This window comes from Mirounga angustirostris, unplaced genomic scaffold (assembly GCF_029215605.1).
Source record: "Mirounga angustirostris isolate CCGP_5_RB_7025 unplaced genomic scaffold, mMirAng1.0.hap1 SCAF_1, whole genome shotgun sequence".
Lineage (NCBI taxonomy): Eukaryota > Metazoa > Chordata > Mammalia > Carnivora > Phocidae > Mirounga > Mirounga angustirostris.
Genome location: NW_026991709.1, coordinates 209,978,575 through 209,994,935, shown reverse-complemented (window position 1 = coordinate 209,994,935; position 16,361 = coordinate 209,978,575). Strand labels below are relative to the sequence as shown.

At 57.6% G+C, this 16,361-nt stretch overlaps 1 protein-coding gene across 1 annotated transcript; it reads right to left on the bottom strand.

Moving 5' to 3' along the window:
- Nucleotides 1-6,295: 6,295 nt before the first annotated feature.
- Nucleotides 6,296-14,578, bottom strand: STXBP2 (syntaxin binding protein 2). Its single transcript, XM_045863122.3, has 19 exons — nt 14,250-14,578; nt 13,043-13,092; nt 12,682-12,763; nt 12,126-12,202; nt 11,888-11,966; nt 11,697-11,800; nt 11,154-11,302; nt 10,875-10,959; nt 10,659-10,789; nt 10,460-10,567; nt 10,142-10,199; nt 9,929-9,994; nt 9,749-9,829; nt 9,216-9,354; nt 8,600-8,709; nt 7,641-7,736; nt 7,000-7,085; nt 6,719-6,876; nt 6,296-6,435 (listed from the first exon to the last, which is right to left on the bottom strand). Exons 1-19 carry the CDS (start codon nt 14,284-14,286, stop codon nt 6,350-6,352), a joined length of 1,782 nt encoding a protein of 593 aa, XP_045719078.1. The 5' UTR covers nt 14,287-14,578; the 3' UTR covers nt 6,296-6,349.
- Between the last annotated feature and the right edge of the window lie 1,783 nt (nt 14,579-16,361).

Genomic DNA, 16,361 nt, shown 5'->3' with positions numbered 1-16,361 from the left:
GATGGTCTGGCTCAAGGATCTGCACCTTTCAGCCCCAAGAAGTGTGTGTGTGGGGGGGGCACTCCCTGGATGACCACAGCACTGTACCAGCTTTAAAAAATAAGAAGAAAGGAAAAAAATAAAAGCAACATTGTTTTGAGAATATTCCTACAGCTTTTCTTTTTCTGTTAAAGAAATGACAGAAATAAAATGTCCCTATTTTTTTTTTAAGATTTCATTTATTTATTTGAGAGAGAGAAAGCATTTGGGGGGGGAGGGGAGGAGCAGAGGGAGAAGCAGCCTCGATCCCAGGACCCTGGGATCACAGACTGAGCTGAAGGCAGATGCTTAACCGACTGAGCCATCCAGGTGCCCCAGGGACATTTTAGAGCGCCTGGGTGGCTCAGTCGGTTAAGCATCTGCCTTCGGCCCAGGTTGTAGTCCTAGGGTCCTGGGATCGAGCCCTGCATCTGCTCAGCGGGTAGCCTGCTTCTCCCTCTCCTCCCCACTCGTGCTCTCTCTGGCTAGCTCTGTCTCTCTCTCTCAAATAAATAAATAAAAAGTTTTTAAGTGTTCCTATTTAAAAAGGAATTCAAAGAATACAGAAGTTTATAAAAGAAATGTTCCTGGGTAATCCTACTCACAGGAAATAATCAAGAAATGGGGGGGGCGGGTATGAAGTACCCTGCACCCTCCCCACCAACTGAGGAACTGTGAATAAAAGGGGATAATGGAGGGTGGAATCTGGCTTCCTGGGGTAAAACTGAGCCTCCCCCACACCCTGGCCTCCACCACAGGCCCCAGCGCTCTCCCAGCACCATCTCCCCAATTCCCCAAATGGCTGGGTGCTGTTTTACAGATGGGAAAACTGAGACTGGGTGTGGTTGGCTCACTCTCAAAGGGGAGATTTCACCCAGATTTGTCCAATGCCAAAGTCTTCCCTTTTAACTAAGGCATTTTCTCCCCCAAACTCTGGGGTGAGCAGTACATGGACCAAGGTGAGGATGCATGGAGGGCAAAGTAAAGGTGGGTGGGAAAGAGTTTCGTGGAATCTCCTTCCACCCAGCCTGGCTTTTTGATTTTTTAAATTTTTTTAAGATTTTTATTTATTTATTTGAGAGATTGAGCACGAACAGGGGGAGAGGCAGAGGGAGAAGCAGGCTCCCCGCAAAGCAGGACTTGATCTCAGGACCCCGGGATCATGACCTGAGCCGAAGGCAGAAGCTTAACTGACTAAGCCACCCAGGTGCCACCCTGGCTTTTTTTAGATTCCTTGTATCAATCTTAAACAAACAAACAAAGGAACAAACTCAGGGTGCCTGGCCAGCTCGGTTGGAAGAGCATGTGACTCTTCATCTTGGGGTCGTAGGTTCAAGCCCCACATTGGGTGTAGAGATTACTTTAATTAATTAATTAATTAATCAATTAACTAATTAAAAAAAAAACGGTGCTCCTGGGTATCACAGTCGATTCAGCATCTAACTGTTAGTTTTGGCTTGGGTCATGATCTCAGGGTCCTGGGTTCGAATTCAGCATTGGGCTCCATGCTCAGCTCAGAGTCTGCTTGAGACTCCTTTTCCCTCTCGCTCTGCCCCTCCCCCCTGCTCTCTCTCTCCAATATAAATAAATAAAATCTTAAAAAAAACAAAACCACCCAAAAACCTCATAGAAACAGGAAACAGACCAGTGGTTGCCAGGGGGCGGAGTGGAGAAATACGGGAAGGTTGTCCGAAGGTCCAAACTTCCAGCTAGACGATGAATAAGTTCTGGGGAATCTAATGTACACCGGGGTGATTACAGTTAACATGACTGCATTGTGTATCTGAAAGTTGCTAATTGAATAGATTGTAAAGGTTCTCACCACACACACACACACACACACATACACACACGGTCACTCTATGAGGGGATGGATGTGTTAACTAACCTTACGGTAGAAATCATTTTGCAATATATTCATAGGTCAAATCACTACATTGTACACCTTAACCTGACACAATGTTACATATCAATTATATTTCAATAAAGGGGGGGACATCGATTTCCCATATAAGGGAAATCATGCAATGTTTGTCTTTCTCCTTCTGAGTCATTCACGTGCATCTGCAGAGACCATGGAGACCGTGACACCACACAGGGCAAATGCTGCAAAGATGTCACCTTTCCTCACCAGCATTTTCCCAGAATTTTCCCGGCCACCGACAGGGACCGAGACTCGGAGTGGTCTCACAAAAAACTGTGGTCATCAAGGGCGGGGCTCCTCCTCCTGTCCTGTCATGTCCCCCCCGCCCCCCATCCCAGTGCCCCAGCCCTGGAGACTCCATCTCTGGCCCCCCTGGAGCAGAGCCTTCCCACTCGCTGGGCAATTTCTTCACTCCAGGGGCCTTTTCACAATATTCTTGGCAGCGGTTGGTTAACTGGTGTTTGAAGATTTTGAGTAACTTTAGAAAAACAAAAAAAAGGAAGCTTGCCTTGCCTCCTCGCTGTCTGGGTTCCCCTGGAGCTGACAGCCTCCTTCCTGGAGCTTTCCTTGGCTCGCTGAGTCACACTCACTTCCTGTCCCTGCCCTGGGGCCACGAAGCCCCTGCCTCCCAAGTTGAAGACTTCGGGCACTCCTTCTTCTGCCCCTTTCTCTGCCAGGGTCCCCGCTTTCACCCCTCCCACCCAACTGGCAGTCTCCGGCGTGCCCTGGAGCCTCACATTTATTTCAGCGGGGCAAGTTCCAGACCACAAACCTTTCTTCCCATGTGACTTGGATCAGATATTATTCTAGAAGAGGTTCCCTGCACAGCACGGGTGGAGAACGCCCACATTCCTGATCCTGAGACCATCCATCCTCACTTCTCCTGGGGGCCGTGCCCTCAGACGCTCCAAAGCATTGATGTGAGCCTGAGAAATCTTTTTGCTCACTTTATGAGGCCCTCCTTCTTAGCCCGCCCAGTGCCGGACCCCATTAGAGTGTCAAATAATAATAATGTTATTATTATTATATCCATAATATATTATGATGATTATCATTATGGCAGCCAGAGTTTCCTGGATGCTTCCTATATGCTTACAATGTGACCACCAGTCACCCTGAGGTCTGTCTCGACTCCAGACCCCCCCTGATAAACTCATATATCCTGCTGCCTCCTGGGGATCCTGCAGATAATACCCAAGAAAACGTATCAGGTTGTTAGTTTCTATACAGTCCAACTAGTTGCCGAGGGACAGGTCATTTGAAAAGGATCCCAGCTAGGGATGCCTGGGTGGCTCAGTCAGTTAAGTGTCTGCCTTCTACTCAGGTCATGATCCTGGGGTCCTGGGATGGAGTCCTGGGTCGGGCTCCTTGCTCAGCAGGGAGCCTGCTTCTCCCTCTGCTCCTTCCCCTGCTTGTGCTCTCTCTCTCTCTCTCTCTGACAAATAAATAAAAAAAAAAAAAGAGAGAGAGAGAAGGATCCCAGCTAATTCCAGGGGAAGGATTAATAAGGTTGAAAATAATCTTCAGGAGAGGATGGGTCCAGTCATTGAGGCGTGATGGCTGCTAACACCTTTAAGTGGAGAATTGGTGGGGACCAGGGGACAGCTGCCCCACTCCCACCAACCCACAGATGAATTGTAGCACCCTGACATTATGGAGCTCCTGAAGAGATGCAACAGGAAGTACCCAGCCCCACCAATGAGAGAGTATTCTGACCTACAGTGGAACCTGGTCCAGGTAATGCTAACCACCTGTTGACCTGAGGAAACAGCACGGTGGGGATGGTGGGGACAGATGCTAAGAACAAGTTATATAGGGTCACAAAGAAGCAGCCAGCCAAATCCAGAATGGGGGCCATTCCCTAGGACAGGAAGAGAACCCCTAAGAAAACACACCAAGTCGGGATAAATGTCCTGAGGAAATAAAGCACGGTGACCTTTGAGCTAAAACAGGAAGGAGGGAGGATACGAAGAACTGGGGGCAAAGCATTGTAGGCAACGAGAACAGCAGGTGCAAAGGTCCTGTGGCTGGAACGGGAGTCGTGTGTTTGAGACACAGCAGCTGTGGCTGAGGGAGCCAGTGGCGAATGGACTTGCGGAGGGACTTTGTAAAACAAAGGAGGTTGGATTTCATTCTCATAGGAGGGTTTTGACAAGTCTCAGTAATGCATGCGGAGGGCTTGGCATGATGCCTGTGACGTGCTCAGGCCCTGACGCTGTCTCCTGCTGTGGCCCATAGGGGTCCGTGAATTTTGGTTGAATCAAAACGTCCTTAAGTCGGAGAGGCTACAACAGCACCTCGGCATAAATAAAGAGCAGAGTCCGAGGCGGTGGAAGCAATGTTGCCGCGGAGAAGCACGGAGCAACCACTGACCTACTTAGAATTTCCAGTTAGGGTCACCCCAGCTCCCAGTACGGACGTGAAAGAGCCAAGAACCCGGAAAATTGGGCCACAGCGCCCCCTGGTGCTCACAGCGTTTACCTACCTAAGCGCGCCCGGGAGGTGGCGGGGTGGGGGGCGGAGACCGCGGCTTCCTGGGGAGGCGAGTTTAAATGTTAAACTTTGAAACCATCTCCTTCCCGCTCCGTCTCTGGCCAGTTAAAAGGCTTCCCTGCCGAGGCCGGACGGGGAGCCGCGCATCCAGGGCGGGCGTCTCAGGGGTCGGGGCCCGGGGCCCCTCCCCGCACCCACTCCGCCCCTGCGACGACCTTGCATATTCCAGCTTTCTGCCCTGGTAGGAGTTTCTAGTAAATCCTAGAAGTAGACTTGCTGAGTCAGAGTGTTTAGCGCTTCACCAGGGCCCCGCCTGCAACTGCATGTGCAATTTTCCTGGGAAAAGTGTCCTTAGATTTCCCTGAATTCTCGAAAGGAGCGGTGACTTCAATCAGGGCCACGTCTTCCACGGCCGGGGAGGAAGGGTCCTGCGTGTCCTGTCTCCGCCCTTGCCCTCCTGGTCCCAGCCTTGGATGGGCCACATCCCCTGAGGTGACTTAATGGGAATAAGTAGCTCTCCACGCGGGGGGGCCGGGGGGGGCGCTATCCCCGGTTTACCCACCCAGAGTTTTCCATTGTGCCAGCAGGGACCAAATCCTCACCTAGGCCTTCCAGGCGCTTTGCGGCTCTCAGGTCTTATTGCCCCTCAATATCCTTTTTGCTCCATCTCACTCTCTTGCCTTTGCCTCCCCTGTGCCTTCCCCACCCTTCCCTGACTCTCTTCATTCTCAACTCAGACTTCCCCTCCTCCAGGAAGACTTCCTTGACTGCCACCAGTCTGGCTAGATTAGGGTATCCTCTGGGCTCCCACAGGCCCGTCTGCTGCTGTCCGCCTGGCTCAGTATCTGTGCCCCACAGAGAGAGAATGGTCATATCTTATTCACGCTGTGAGATTCAGATCTCCTTTTAACTGGGTGTTACGGGCTGAATTGTACTCCCCCCCCAAAAAAAAAATTCATGTGGAAGTCCCAACCCCCAGTGCCTCAGAATGTGACTGTGTTTGGAGAGAGTCTTTTTACAAGATAATTAAGTTAAAACGAGGTCATTAGGGTGGGCCTTAATCCAACATGGCTGGTGTCCTTCTAGAAGGGGGGATTAGGACACAGGCAGGCAGAGGGACAGCCACGTAAGGACATGGAAGACCACATCTCGGCCTCCACTTGCCGGTGAGAGGCCTCAGGAGAGCCAACCCTGAGGACACCTTGAGCTTGGACTTCCAGTCCCCAGGGCTGTGGGAGAACACATCTCTGTTGTTTAAATCACCCAGGCTGGGGTACTTTGTTAGGGCAGGCCCAGCACACTCATATACCCTCTGCCATATCCTGCAGTTATGAGCCCCTGTGAACACCCTGGGGGTGGGGCCGAGGATGGGCTGGGAGACTTTGAACGCTCGGGGGTGGGTGGGAACTGGGCATGGTGTGCTGTGTGTCTGTCTTCACACAAAGGCAGACTCTGATCCCCGCGTATGGCTCCAGGGCCCATCAAGACAGTTCCTGGAGTGGGGATGGGGCAGGATACCGGGTCCGTTCTGCTTGCTAATACTAACAGGCCCATCACAGCGGCCAAGATGACTCTAGGGCCCGCAGAGGGCCCTCATGCCATCAGCTTTCTGGCATGACATCTATCTCCTCTGCAAAGCGGCCCCATGGTTAGGATGCATGGAGAACCCAGGAAGCCAGCCAAGGCCTTCCAGCTAGTCGGTGTCGGAGCCAATGTTCAAACCAAGCCCAACTGTTAACCTTCACCTCAGCTTAAGATGCCCTCTGGCAGGACAAGAGTGGGTCCTGAGGGACAGGTCAGGGAGGAGGGCCCATGGGAGGCTGGCCCAGGTCAGCTCCGTCAGAAAGAAGGCGAGCTGGGTGCTGGTAGGCAGAGAGAAAGGAGTTTATTTCTCTGGGAAGGGAGGGGGGCAGGTCAGGGTAAGGCAATGTCCTCCAGCTTCTGGTCCAGCGTCTTGAGGTCATCCAGGAAGCGGGTCGGGGTGAGGATGTGTGAGGAACCTGGGCAGCAGGGGAGGGTTGGGGAGGTGGGGCCGCTGCCTCGGGACCTCCAGCAAAGGTCCTTGGGAAAGCAGGCCCTGACTCTCAGGACTCAGGAGTCTAGACTCCTTAGAAACATAGGGGTCCAGCCCCCAGGTGACCCCTTCCCTGGGAACCCAAGCCCCAGCCCCTGCACAGGCTCCAGGTTTGGGGGATCCAACAGGGAGTCCCCTGTCAGCCTGACCCTCTAAAGCACCTACGAGTCCAGCCCCAGCACCCAGGGACCCCAGTCCTGGCTTCTCACCAATGAGCACCTCCCACTTGCCATCGGTGACCCTGGTCACCTCATAGGCGGCCCTCATCTCTGACATTGCCACGCCGCCCAGGACGTAGACGATGAGCCGGGGCCCTGCCCGCGTCTCCACACCGGCCTTGTTCTTGTGCCAGTGGCCAAAGCGGGCACTGTGCAGGGGGAGGCAGGCAGAGGTCAGTCTGGGCAGGAGTCCCCCCCGCCCCCTGCCCCGCCACACCCCTCACATCACATGGGCCTGGGTGTGGGCAGGGGGCGTCCCCAAGGGCCCTCACCTGACAGCAGCCTGGGAGCTGGATGTGGGGGTGGGGGCGGACACAAAGGGCCACAGCTTTTGGTCCAGCCGGTCCTCCACGGCATCCTGGGAGCCGGAGAAGGAGGCTTAGGAGAGCAGCCCCAGGTGACGGGGCATCCAGGGTCCTTGGGGTGGGGGGGCGGGCAAGGTTGCTGGGCCCCCAAGCGGGCAGAGGCGCCAGGTGCCAGAGGAAAAGCAGGCAGGAAGCCAGGAGGCTGGGCCCCTGGCCTGGTCCTTTAAGCTGTCGCTGCTCTGGGCTCCTGGGATGGGCAGGGGCTGGTGGTGGGGAGGGTGAAGGGGGAGCAAGGGGATTTCTTGGGAGGCGGGCAGCAGGGGAAGAGAACAGAGGAGGACTAAGGAAGGGGCCAGTGGTTGGACAGGAAATGAGGCTCCCCCTCGAGGGGCCCCCCTGCCGTCCCAATTCCTTGGGTGTCGGCTTGGGGCACCCCGCTGGCAGAATGGGTCGGATGCCAGGGGGATGCCCATAATGAGGGATTTTCCCTTAAGCCCCGAGGCTTAGCACCGTGACATGAAGAGGGCTGAGCCACCGCCTAGATCAGGGCAGGACTTGGTGTGGGGTGTGGGGGTATGCAGGGGGAGCTCAGGCCCCACCAGCGGTACCTCCATGACGTCCTTGATGACGGGGGTCCAGCGGGACAGCTGATAGGTGGGCTCTAAGCGCTCCCTCCGCTCTGGCCGGCTTGAGGTCCCACAGCCCTACAGGCGGGGGGGGGGGGATGGGGGAGAAGGAGGCGGGTCACAGGTGGGGCTGGGGGCTCATCTGGCTTGGGGGAAGGGTTGCAGAAAAAGATGGAGAAACGGAACAGAGGAGCAGAGAGAGAGGGAAGGAGAAAGAAGGAGGGAGGGCCGGGGAGAAGGAGCAAGAGGGAAAGAGAGAGGGACAGGGACAGGGCACGAGAAGGAGAGAGAGATACAGACCCAGTGAGACCAAGACCTGTGGCAAAGACAAAGACGAGGACGACAGACAGGTGGGGACAGAGGCGGAAGGGCACGAAGAAACAGTGGAATCAGGAGGTGGGAGACAGGGCGACAGACGGGGGGCCGGGAGAGCGATTAGGGACAGGTGAGGGGACAGGAGAGCCACCCCAGTAGTGGAGGCAGGGTCAGGGGAGGGGGGACACACAGGGCCAGAGAGAGACAGGAGCAGCTAAGCAGACAGCTGAGCACAGGAAGCTGCTGTGCGGGTGTGTTTGCCGGGGGGTTGTTTTGGGGAGGGTCCTCTGAGTCCTCCAGGAGCCCACGGTCCACTGTGTGCCGGCGACCCTGCTGTCCGCCCCCGGGACCCTGGTGATGGTGCAGTGGGGGTGTGCACCATCACCAGGACCACAGCTCTGGCTGCGCCTTACTCCCTGCTTATCATGTGACCCATGACTGGGGACAGCTGTGGTGCCTGCTGGTCCCCAGACCTGATCCTGCACAGACCTCCCTGTCCTCCAAGGCCATGCCTTGAATGCCCCAGCCCCCCAGGCCCCAGGCTCTGACCCTCCCAGGCACCCCCCCCAAGCCCACATTTGCCTTCCGCCCAGTCTCTGACCGTACAGCTTGCCAGGCCAGCATACCCCAGGATTGGTGACCGTGCCCCCCAGCTGCTCCAGGTTCCGGATGAGGCTGCTGTGTGCCTGCACGTTGGCATGCTGGATCAGCTTGGCCAGATTCTCCTCACTCACGCCTGGAGGAAGAGGATGGGTGGTGGGCTTCTGAGGATGGGATTCTCATGCGGGGGGCTGGCTCAGAGAGGGTGGGGGGACGGAAGGTGGCCATGGGGTTCCTGGGTGAAGGGGGTTGGGGGTGGCGAGAGGAGGTCCCTAGACTGTGATGGGGGGGTCCTCTGGACCAAGGGAGCCACTGGGGCAGGTGCAAGGAAGATGCTAGAATTCTGGGTGGGGATCCCAGAGGGGAGAGATGGGGGTCTGGAATTAGTTGAGGGGGCCAAGTTTGGAGGAGTCACAGATTTGGGGGTCCTTATGTCAACGGAGCCCTCATGTCAATGAGAGATCCCCCAGATCAATGGAGGGGGTTCCCAGGTTCGAGGCGGGTATATCTGGGGGGGCTGGTGTGCCTGTTGAGTGGGGGCATCCCAAGGTCAGGAAAACTGTGGGGCTGAGAGATTCCCTGGATCACTGCAGACCCCCGTGAATGGGGGTATCCGGAGGCCTTCCCATGCCCCCAACCCACCGTTCCGTAGAAGGATGTAGAGCAACAGGACCCGGATCTTGTCATAGGCTGGCACCGCTGTATCCAGCAGCACGGGCACGATCAGCTTCATGGCATCCTTGATCTTCTCACCCTCTGCGTCTGAGCCCATGGCCAAGTCCTGCGGGGCAGGGGTTGGGGGGTTCCAGAGCTAGGCCACCCCCAGGGTCCTTGAGAGGACTTTGGGGACCTGCTTCTTCCTACTATCAGGTCTCTGAAGGTTTCATCCCTGGCCATCAACAGGCTCCGCCCCTCTCAAGGCCCCACCTCTGCAAGGCCCCACCCCTTATCCGGGTCCTACCTCTCTAGGTACCCGCCCTGCCCACCCCATAGACCAAACCCCTGTCCCAGGACCCCCTCTCCCCAGGGTCCACCCCTCTCAGTCCCCGCGGGCTCTCCAAAGGCCCCGCCCCTCTCACAGGCCACACCTCTACAAGGCGCCTCCCTGGCAGACCGAGCCCCCTCTACAGGCCCATCTCTCTGAGGCCCCACCCCTGTCCCAGGCCCTCCCCCACCTGCTCCACACCGCACAGCTTCTCCACCGAACCCTTGAAGTGCTTCATGCAGTCGTCGGCTAAATGCAGGTGCGTGGAATACTGCGGGGTGGGAGGTGGAGTTGGGGGTAACAGAAACTGAGTCCAAGCCAAGAGCCTGGCGGCAGTGGGGGGGGGGGCAGGTTCCCCACCCATGCTCACCTTATTCAGCTCCTTCTGGTACTGCGGCATCTTTTTCAGGATGTGGGACAGGTCTTTGATGTTGGCCTGGGGACAGGGAGGCCGTGAGGCCCAGCCCTGCCCACCCCGGATCCCACTCCAGGCTCTGCCACCGGACTGGGGCCCTGCCCCCGCTCTATCCGGGCAGGGGTCTCTCCTCCCCAGCTGCCCATCCTGACGCCGGCCTGCCCCTACCTTGTCGGTGGTCAGCCTCTTGCTCTCACAGAACGTCTTCAGAAGCTCCGTGACCCTCCTGGCGGTGAAGAGTGGGCAGGGGTGGGGTGGGGACTGGCGCCAACACTGTAGTTTGACGGCGGGGGGGGGGGGGGGCGCCAGGGGACACACGTGTCCCTGTACCAGGCCATGGGCAAGCCCACACCGAGGAGTCCGGCTGAGGGGCGTGGCTTGTATTGGCGCGCTCACCCAGAGCCAAAGACCGCATACATGGCCCACAGTGGAGGGGGGAGACGGGACTGGGGATGCAGGTGGGGCCACCTGCGGAGGGGCACGCACTTGGACACGTCTGCGATGTGCATGTGCCGTAGCTCCACCCACAGGTCATCGTCCTCATCCAGCAACACCGCCTTCTCACGGGACTCGCTCAGCCCCGTGGTCTCGTACCTGCGGGAGACGGAGGGTCAGGGCAACCGGCCGAGGACCAGGGACCCAGGAGCTGATGGGGGGGTGGGTAGTGTTCCTGGGCTCCGCCTACTTGTACGTGTCCTGTTCGATGTTCAGCAGGTCATAGGCCATGGCCTGGAAGGTGAGCTCATGCAGCAGCGGGGACACAGGGTCCGCCCCCCGGTCCATGATGAGTAGCTGTGAGCGGGTTTTTTCCGGGCCCTGGGGGGTTGGCAGGGATGAGGATACTGACCCCGGCCTTCCTTGGTCGTGGCTTCATCCCCACCTCCCCGGCAGGCCCCCTTACCTCACCCAGACTGGGATTGTCTGCCTTGAAGGCATTCAGCTTGGCCAGGACCACGTGGGCCAGCTGCGCCGTGACCTCTGGGCCCCTGCGGGTGGGGTGGGCAGACATGGGGGATCAGGCGTGGGGCGGGGGAGGTCCAGGCACACGCGGGAAGTCAGGATGGGGTTAGGGATGGGAGTCGGGCCCGGGCGAGGACCAGGACTGGGGTCAAAAGTGAGGTTCAAGGCTGCAGGCAGGCTGGGGTCAGGGTGGGGGGTGGCATCGGGGTGGGGTCCCCACTTGCGGTAGCGGATGGCCGGGTACTCCTGCAGTGTGGCGCACAGTGTGGCGATCTGCTGGGCCAGTGCCTCGATCTGCCGGGCCCGCTCCCCCACCCGGAAGGGGCAGTAGAGGTTGTAAGTGCTGTGGGGGGCATCCAGGGAGAACACCTGGGAGGGCATAAGTGCCAAGGCCACCACTCTGGGTGTACCCCTGGCCCGCGTGCGGCCTCCAGCACCTGCCGCTCCCCAGGGCTTCCCCTGGGCTCTGGAGCGTGCTTCGCCATCCAGGAGGCAGGTCCTGGGCCGCTCCCAACTGATGCCTGCAGGAGGTGGAGAAACACCCCGGCCCCCTCCCCCTCGGGCAGGACACCTCAGAGACACCTCTCTACGCTGCCCCCTGCAGTTGCCCAGGGGGACAGAAGTTCAGGTGCCCCCTCTGTGTTGGCTGCTTTCCTTTCTGACCCAATGTCCCCTTTACTGGGTTCAGTGTCTGTTTCTGAGGGAACCTAGGACGTTTGGTCACGGACCCCCACCCCCCACCCTGGACTAGCCTGGGCTGTACCTGGGCCTCGTAGGGGAGGAAGGCCAGGTGGATCTCTTTCAGCGTCTTCACCACCTTGGCTAGACGGGAGCGGCTCAGCTCACTGAACAGGGGCTCGGGGCAGGCTGGGGTGGGCAAGAGGGGGCATCAGGCCAGAGTAGCCCCACGTTCCGACCCCCCCTCCCCCAATGCCCCCAGCTCGCTTCACTCACTGTCGGTGAAGAAGACGTGTGCTGCTTTGTAGGTGAAGGTCGGAGTCCCCCGGAAGTCTGCTATCAGGGCCTGCACTGACTGGGGGAGGCAGACCGTTGTCCAAACCAAGCCTGGCCCTGCCCCTCCAGAGCCCTGCCCCAGCCTCCCAGCCACTGCCTGTGCCCCCTCCCCTGACCTGACACATACAGACGTGCACAGAGGCATGTACATACACACACACATAATTCACACAGGCACCTTCTCCGTGGGGCTGAGCAAATAAATGGCCTCCAAACTGGGGATGGGTTCTCGCCGTTTGTTGATGTCTTCAACGACTAGGAGGAATGGAGAAAGTCTGAGTCTCAGACTCAGAGAGTTGGACACTTGGGCAAGAGGGTTGGATGCTAGGACAGGGCGAGCTGTACGCCCTCAGGCGCCTAAGGGGAGGTACCCGCCCATAGGGCACACAGCTAAGAGTTACATGGGCAGGGTTCTACACATTCAAGGTCACAGCCATGCCTCCTAGGGGCCCCCCATAGAAAGTCACACATCCTGGGGGGTCTCACACTGAGTTCACTCAGAGGGTTCTACATGGTGTTCCACACACAGGAGTTACATAGTCGGGGAGGCTAACCCCTTAGGAGTCGCAGCTGGGGAGTCCTGCATCGGAGGTGTGCCCGTCACAGGCTCCCACACTCAGGAGGAAGAAGAGCTGTATATACAGGGAGTTGAGTATTCGGGAGTTCTGGACAATTTTAGGGGACCCCATACTCAGGTCCCATCTGGGCAGCATGGGGTGGGGGTGTCCACTCACTAGTAATTCCCTCAGCCAGGATGTCTGACATCTTGCAGCAGGAGGACAAGATGCGCATGCTGGGATGGTCCATGATGAGTACCTGTCCGGATGGGTGGAGACAGATGTACTGATGGACAGATGAGTGGGCAGGACAGGCTACAGCTACCCCTGAGGTGGGGCTGGGGTGGCAGGCAGAACTGACAGCTTCAAGAGCTGGCTGGATGGGAGGACCCAGGACCCCCACCCGACCCCACCCTGACCCAGACCCCCCCACCCAACCCCACCGCATGGACCAGCAGCCTCCTCAGGGAGTTCTTATGGGTCCCACATTCAGGGCACCCCACATGGGTCTGGACAAGGTATTCTGCCAACTCCATACCTTCCACTCCCCATCCTTTTTGACACTCCGAATGACTCCGCTCAGAATTTCTGCAGGGAAGGTAGAGTGGGCTCAGGATATTGGATTCTGTGGCCCCAACATGCCCCCAAGACTTCTGGGCCTCCATCTTCACTCCTGTTTACTTCTCTCATCAGTCTTGTGAGGTCACTCACCCCCAATTTACAGACAGGGAAACAGGTTCAGAGAAGACAAGTGACTAGCCTAAGCACCCTGAGCCCTAAATGGCTAAGTGCCTGGGGCTTAAGTAGCCACTCATTAAATATGCTTTAGATGAACGAATAACTGAAAAGCTAGAGCTCACATACAGGTCTACCTCCCTCCAGAGCCCGGCTCTCAGCCTCGCCATCTGCAACCTCGAGTTCTCCTGGTGGGGACGTTGAAGCCAGACCCCACCACTCGACCTCCATCAGTTTCCTTGCAGGACCCTTGACTCCCTGCTCTGAGGCGGGCCTGGCCTCTCCCCATTTTGGGTTGGGGTGGTAGGGGTTTGAGCCATAGTCTGCCCTGCCTTGTGGAGGGAGGAGGCAGAAGGGACAGGGCGGCCCCGCCCTCCCAGAGTGTCATGTCCACTCTTATCAGAACCTCCAGGGCGGAAGGAGGAGGAAGGAGGTGCTGAGACCGGAACTACCCGAGATGGGGGAGGGGGCGACCTCCACCCCTCTCCCGAGGGCCCCGACCCACGCGGCCTAGACGCCCGAGTCCTCACGCTGCGTGAGGTTCGTGGGGACCCGGCAAGAAGGAAGGTGTCCCCCACCCCTGGGCCTGGACACTGGCCTGACCACATCCCCCGAACTCTCACACCACCTGGGATAGTTGACCAGCGCACCCAGCCCCGGCCCCAGTCCAAGAGTCCAGCCCCCACCCCCGACTCTGCCAGGCTCGGAGATCCGGCAGTCTGGGCGTCCAGCTGTGCCCTCTCTCCGCCGGCACCCTAGGGGGTCCAGGAGGGCAAGCCCTGGCGCCTGCCTACGCCACCCCTAGCCCGATCCCCTTGGGTCCCCGGAATCCAGTCTCCCAACTTTGTTTCGCTCCGGCACGGGAGAGCCGGGACGTCCAGCAGGACCATGTCCCCGCCCGCCCCCTCGAGGATCAGGTGCTCGACGCCCAGCCCAGCCGCCAAAGCCCCGCCGCCGGGGTCCAGGGTTCGTGCACCCCTGGCCCCCGCCCCCCTAGGAGACGCACTCACTTTCCCCCACCACCGCCTTCAGCCCCAAGGGCGCCATCTTCCCCTAGGGGCGCCGCCACCGCTTCCGGGTCTGTCCCAAGGTGGGGGCGTGGCCCCGCGCGTCAGCCACCTGGACCCCGCCCCGCGGAGCTGGCCCCTCCCCGCAGCGGTCCTCGGAGAGGAAGATCTGTCCCTCGCAGAGTGGGGGGGCGGGTGTGTCCACGCAGACGAGTGCGGAGTCGCTGGAGGGGCACCCCGACGACACACGCAGACGTGAGCTCAGACACACCTTCCCTGCTTGCGTGCAGCAAGCAAGTGGGATCGCGGGGAATCTAACGTTTTAATCTTCCCCAGACACAGCCACCACCCTGCCAGAAGTTTCTCCGTGGCTGACGGACGCTGTGTGCCCATCCGGGGCCGCGGGGGGCCATAAGCCCGTGACCCACTTACCTTCTGTTCCCCAGAGCGTAGCAGCAAGCTGGACAACATTTGATCAATTCACGAGGAAGCCTGGAGGGAGGGTTGAAGCTAAGCCAGCACCTACTGTGTGCCAAGGACCTGTGTCAGATTCTCACTCGATCCTCGGAGAACCTCTGACAGGGAGTGCGGTATAGACAACAAAACCGCGGCTCAGCAGGACTCTTGTCTAAGGCCACATGATGAATAGGCCTGCTGGGATCTGAACCAGGACTCTTCCCCAGGAGGACCGCTTGTCATAGCCTTGCCCTCACCAGGTGCACACACGCCCTCACAGACTGATAATCACATTCGTCTGCTGATGAACTCGTGGGCTTAGGGGCATGCTCAACCCCTTACACACCTACACACACACTCAGTTCACACTTGACTTGAAATTCCATGGCCTGCTCCTGCCGTGTGCCAGCAAACGGCTGCCCCCTTGTCACAGAGGGCACAGTCCAGCAGCACCCATCCAAAAGAGGCCTAGTATTTCAGGTGTGATGCTCGTGTGTGAATGCAGAGTCCAGAACTAGTTCCTTCATTTGGTTAAGTTTATTAAGAATTGGTCTGGATGGGAGCGCCTGGGTGGCTCGGTGGGTAAGCCTCCATCTGCCTTCCGCTCAGGTCATGATCCCAGCGTCCTGGGATCAAGCCCCACATCAGGTTCCCTGCTCAGCGAGGAGCCTGCTTCTCCCTCTCCAGCTCCCCCTGCTTGTGTTCCCTCTCTCGCTGTCTCTGTCAGATAAATAAATAAAATCTCAAAAAAAAAAAAAAAAAAAAAAAAGAATTGGTCCGGATGGGGCGCCTGGGTGGCTCAGTAAGTTAAGCGTCTGCCTTTGGCTCAGGTTATAATGCTGGAGTCCTGGGATGGAGCCCCACATCAGGCTCTCTGCTTAGCAGGGAGTCTGCTTCTCCCTCTGCCCTTCCCGCTGCTCATGCTCTTTCTCAAATAAATAAATAAAATCTTAAAAAAGAAAAAAAAAAAGGAGTTCGTCTGGTGCTTGGCCCTTTGCCACTTACATGGGACAGGCAACAGTGAATAAAACTAGATGTGCCATGTGGCACTTAAGGTTAAATGGAAGGGGGAGAGAAAATGGTCAATTCCGTTCTAACGGAAATAAACAGTGATGTGAGAGCACGTGCCACATGTGGGGGGGTGGTTTATTGTGTGTGGTACCAGAGGGGGGACCCTGACAGGGTGACGTTTAGATTTAACCTGACGGACATCAAGCAGCAGCTATGCAGTGATCCAGGCAGAGAGAAGCGGGGATGTAGCTGGAGGAGCGGAGTAAGGCAGGTGAGCTTGGAGGGGCTGCAGAGGCCAGACCTCTGTGGGACAAGGTAGGACTGACCCAGTCCAATTTGCCTGGGATCGAGAGGTTCCCAGGACACAGGACTTCCAGTGCTAAAACTGAGAAAGTCCTGGGCAAACCAGGATGGCTGGCTACTCTAGGTAGGACTTGGGGGTTTTCTTCCATGTTTTCCTCCCTCTCTGCATTCCTTTCTTGTTTTTTCTTTCTTTCATAGCTTTATTGAGATATAATTCACATACCACACAGTTCACTTGCTGAGAATGTACAATTCAATGCATTTTAGCATGTTCAGAGTTGTGCACCCATCCCCGATTTTAGAACATTCCATTACTCCATGGTGTTTGAGTTTTCTCCTCAGGGC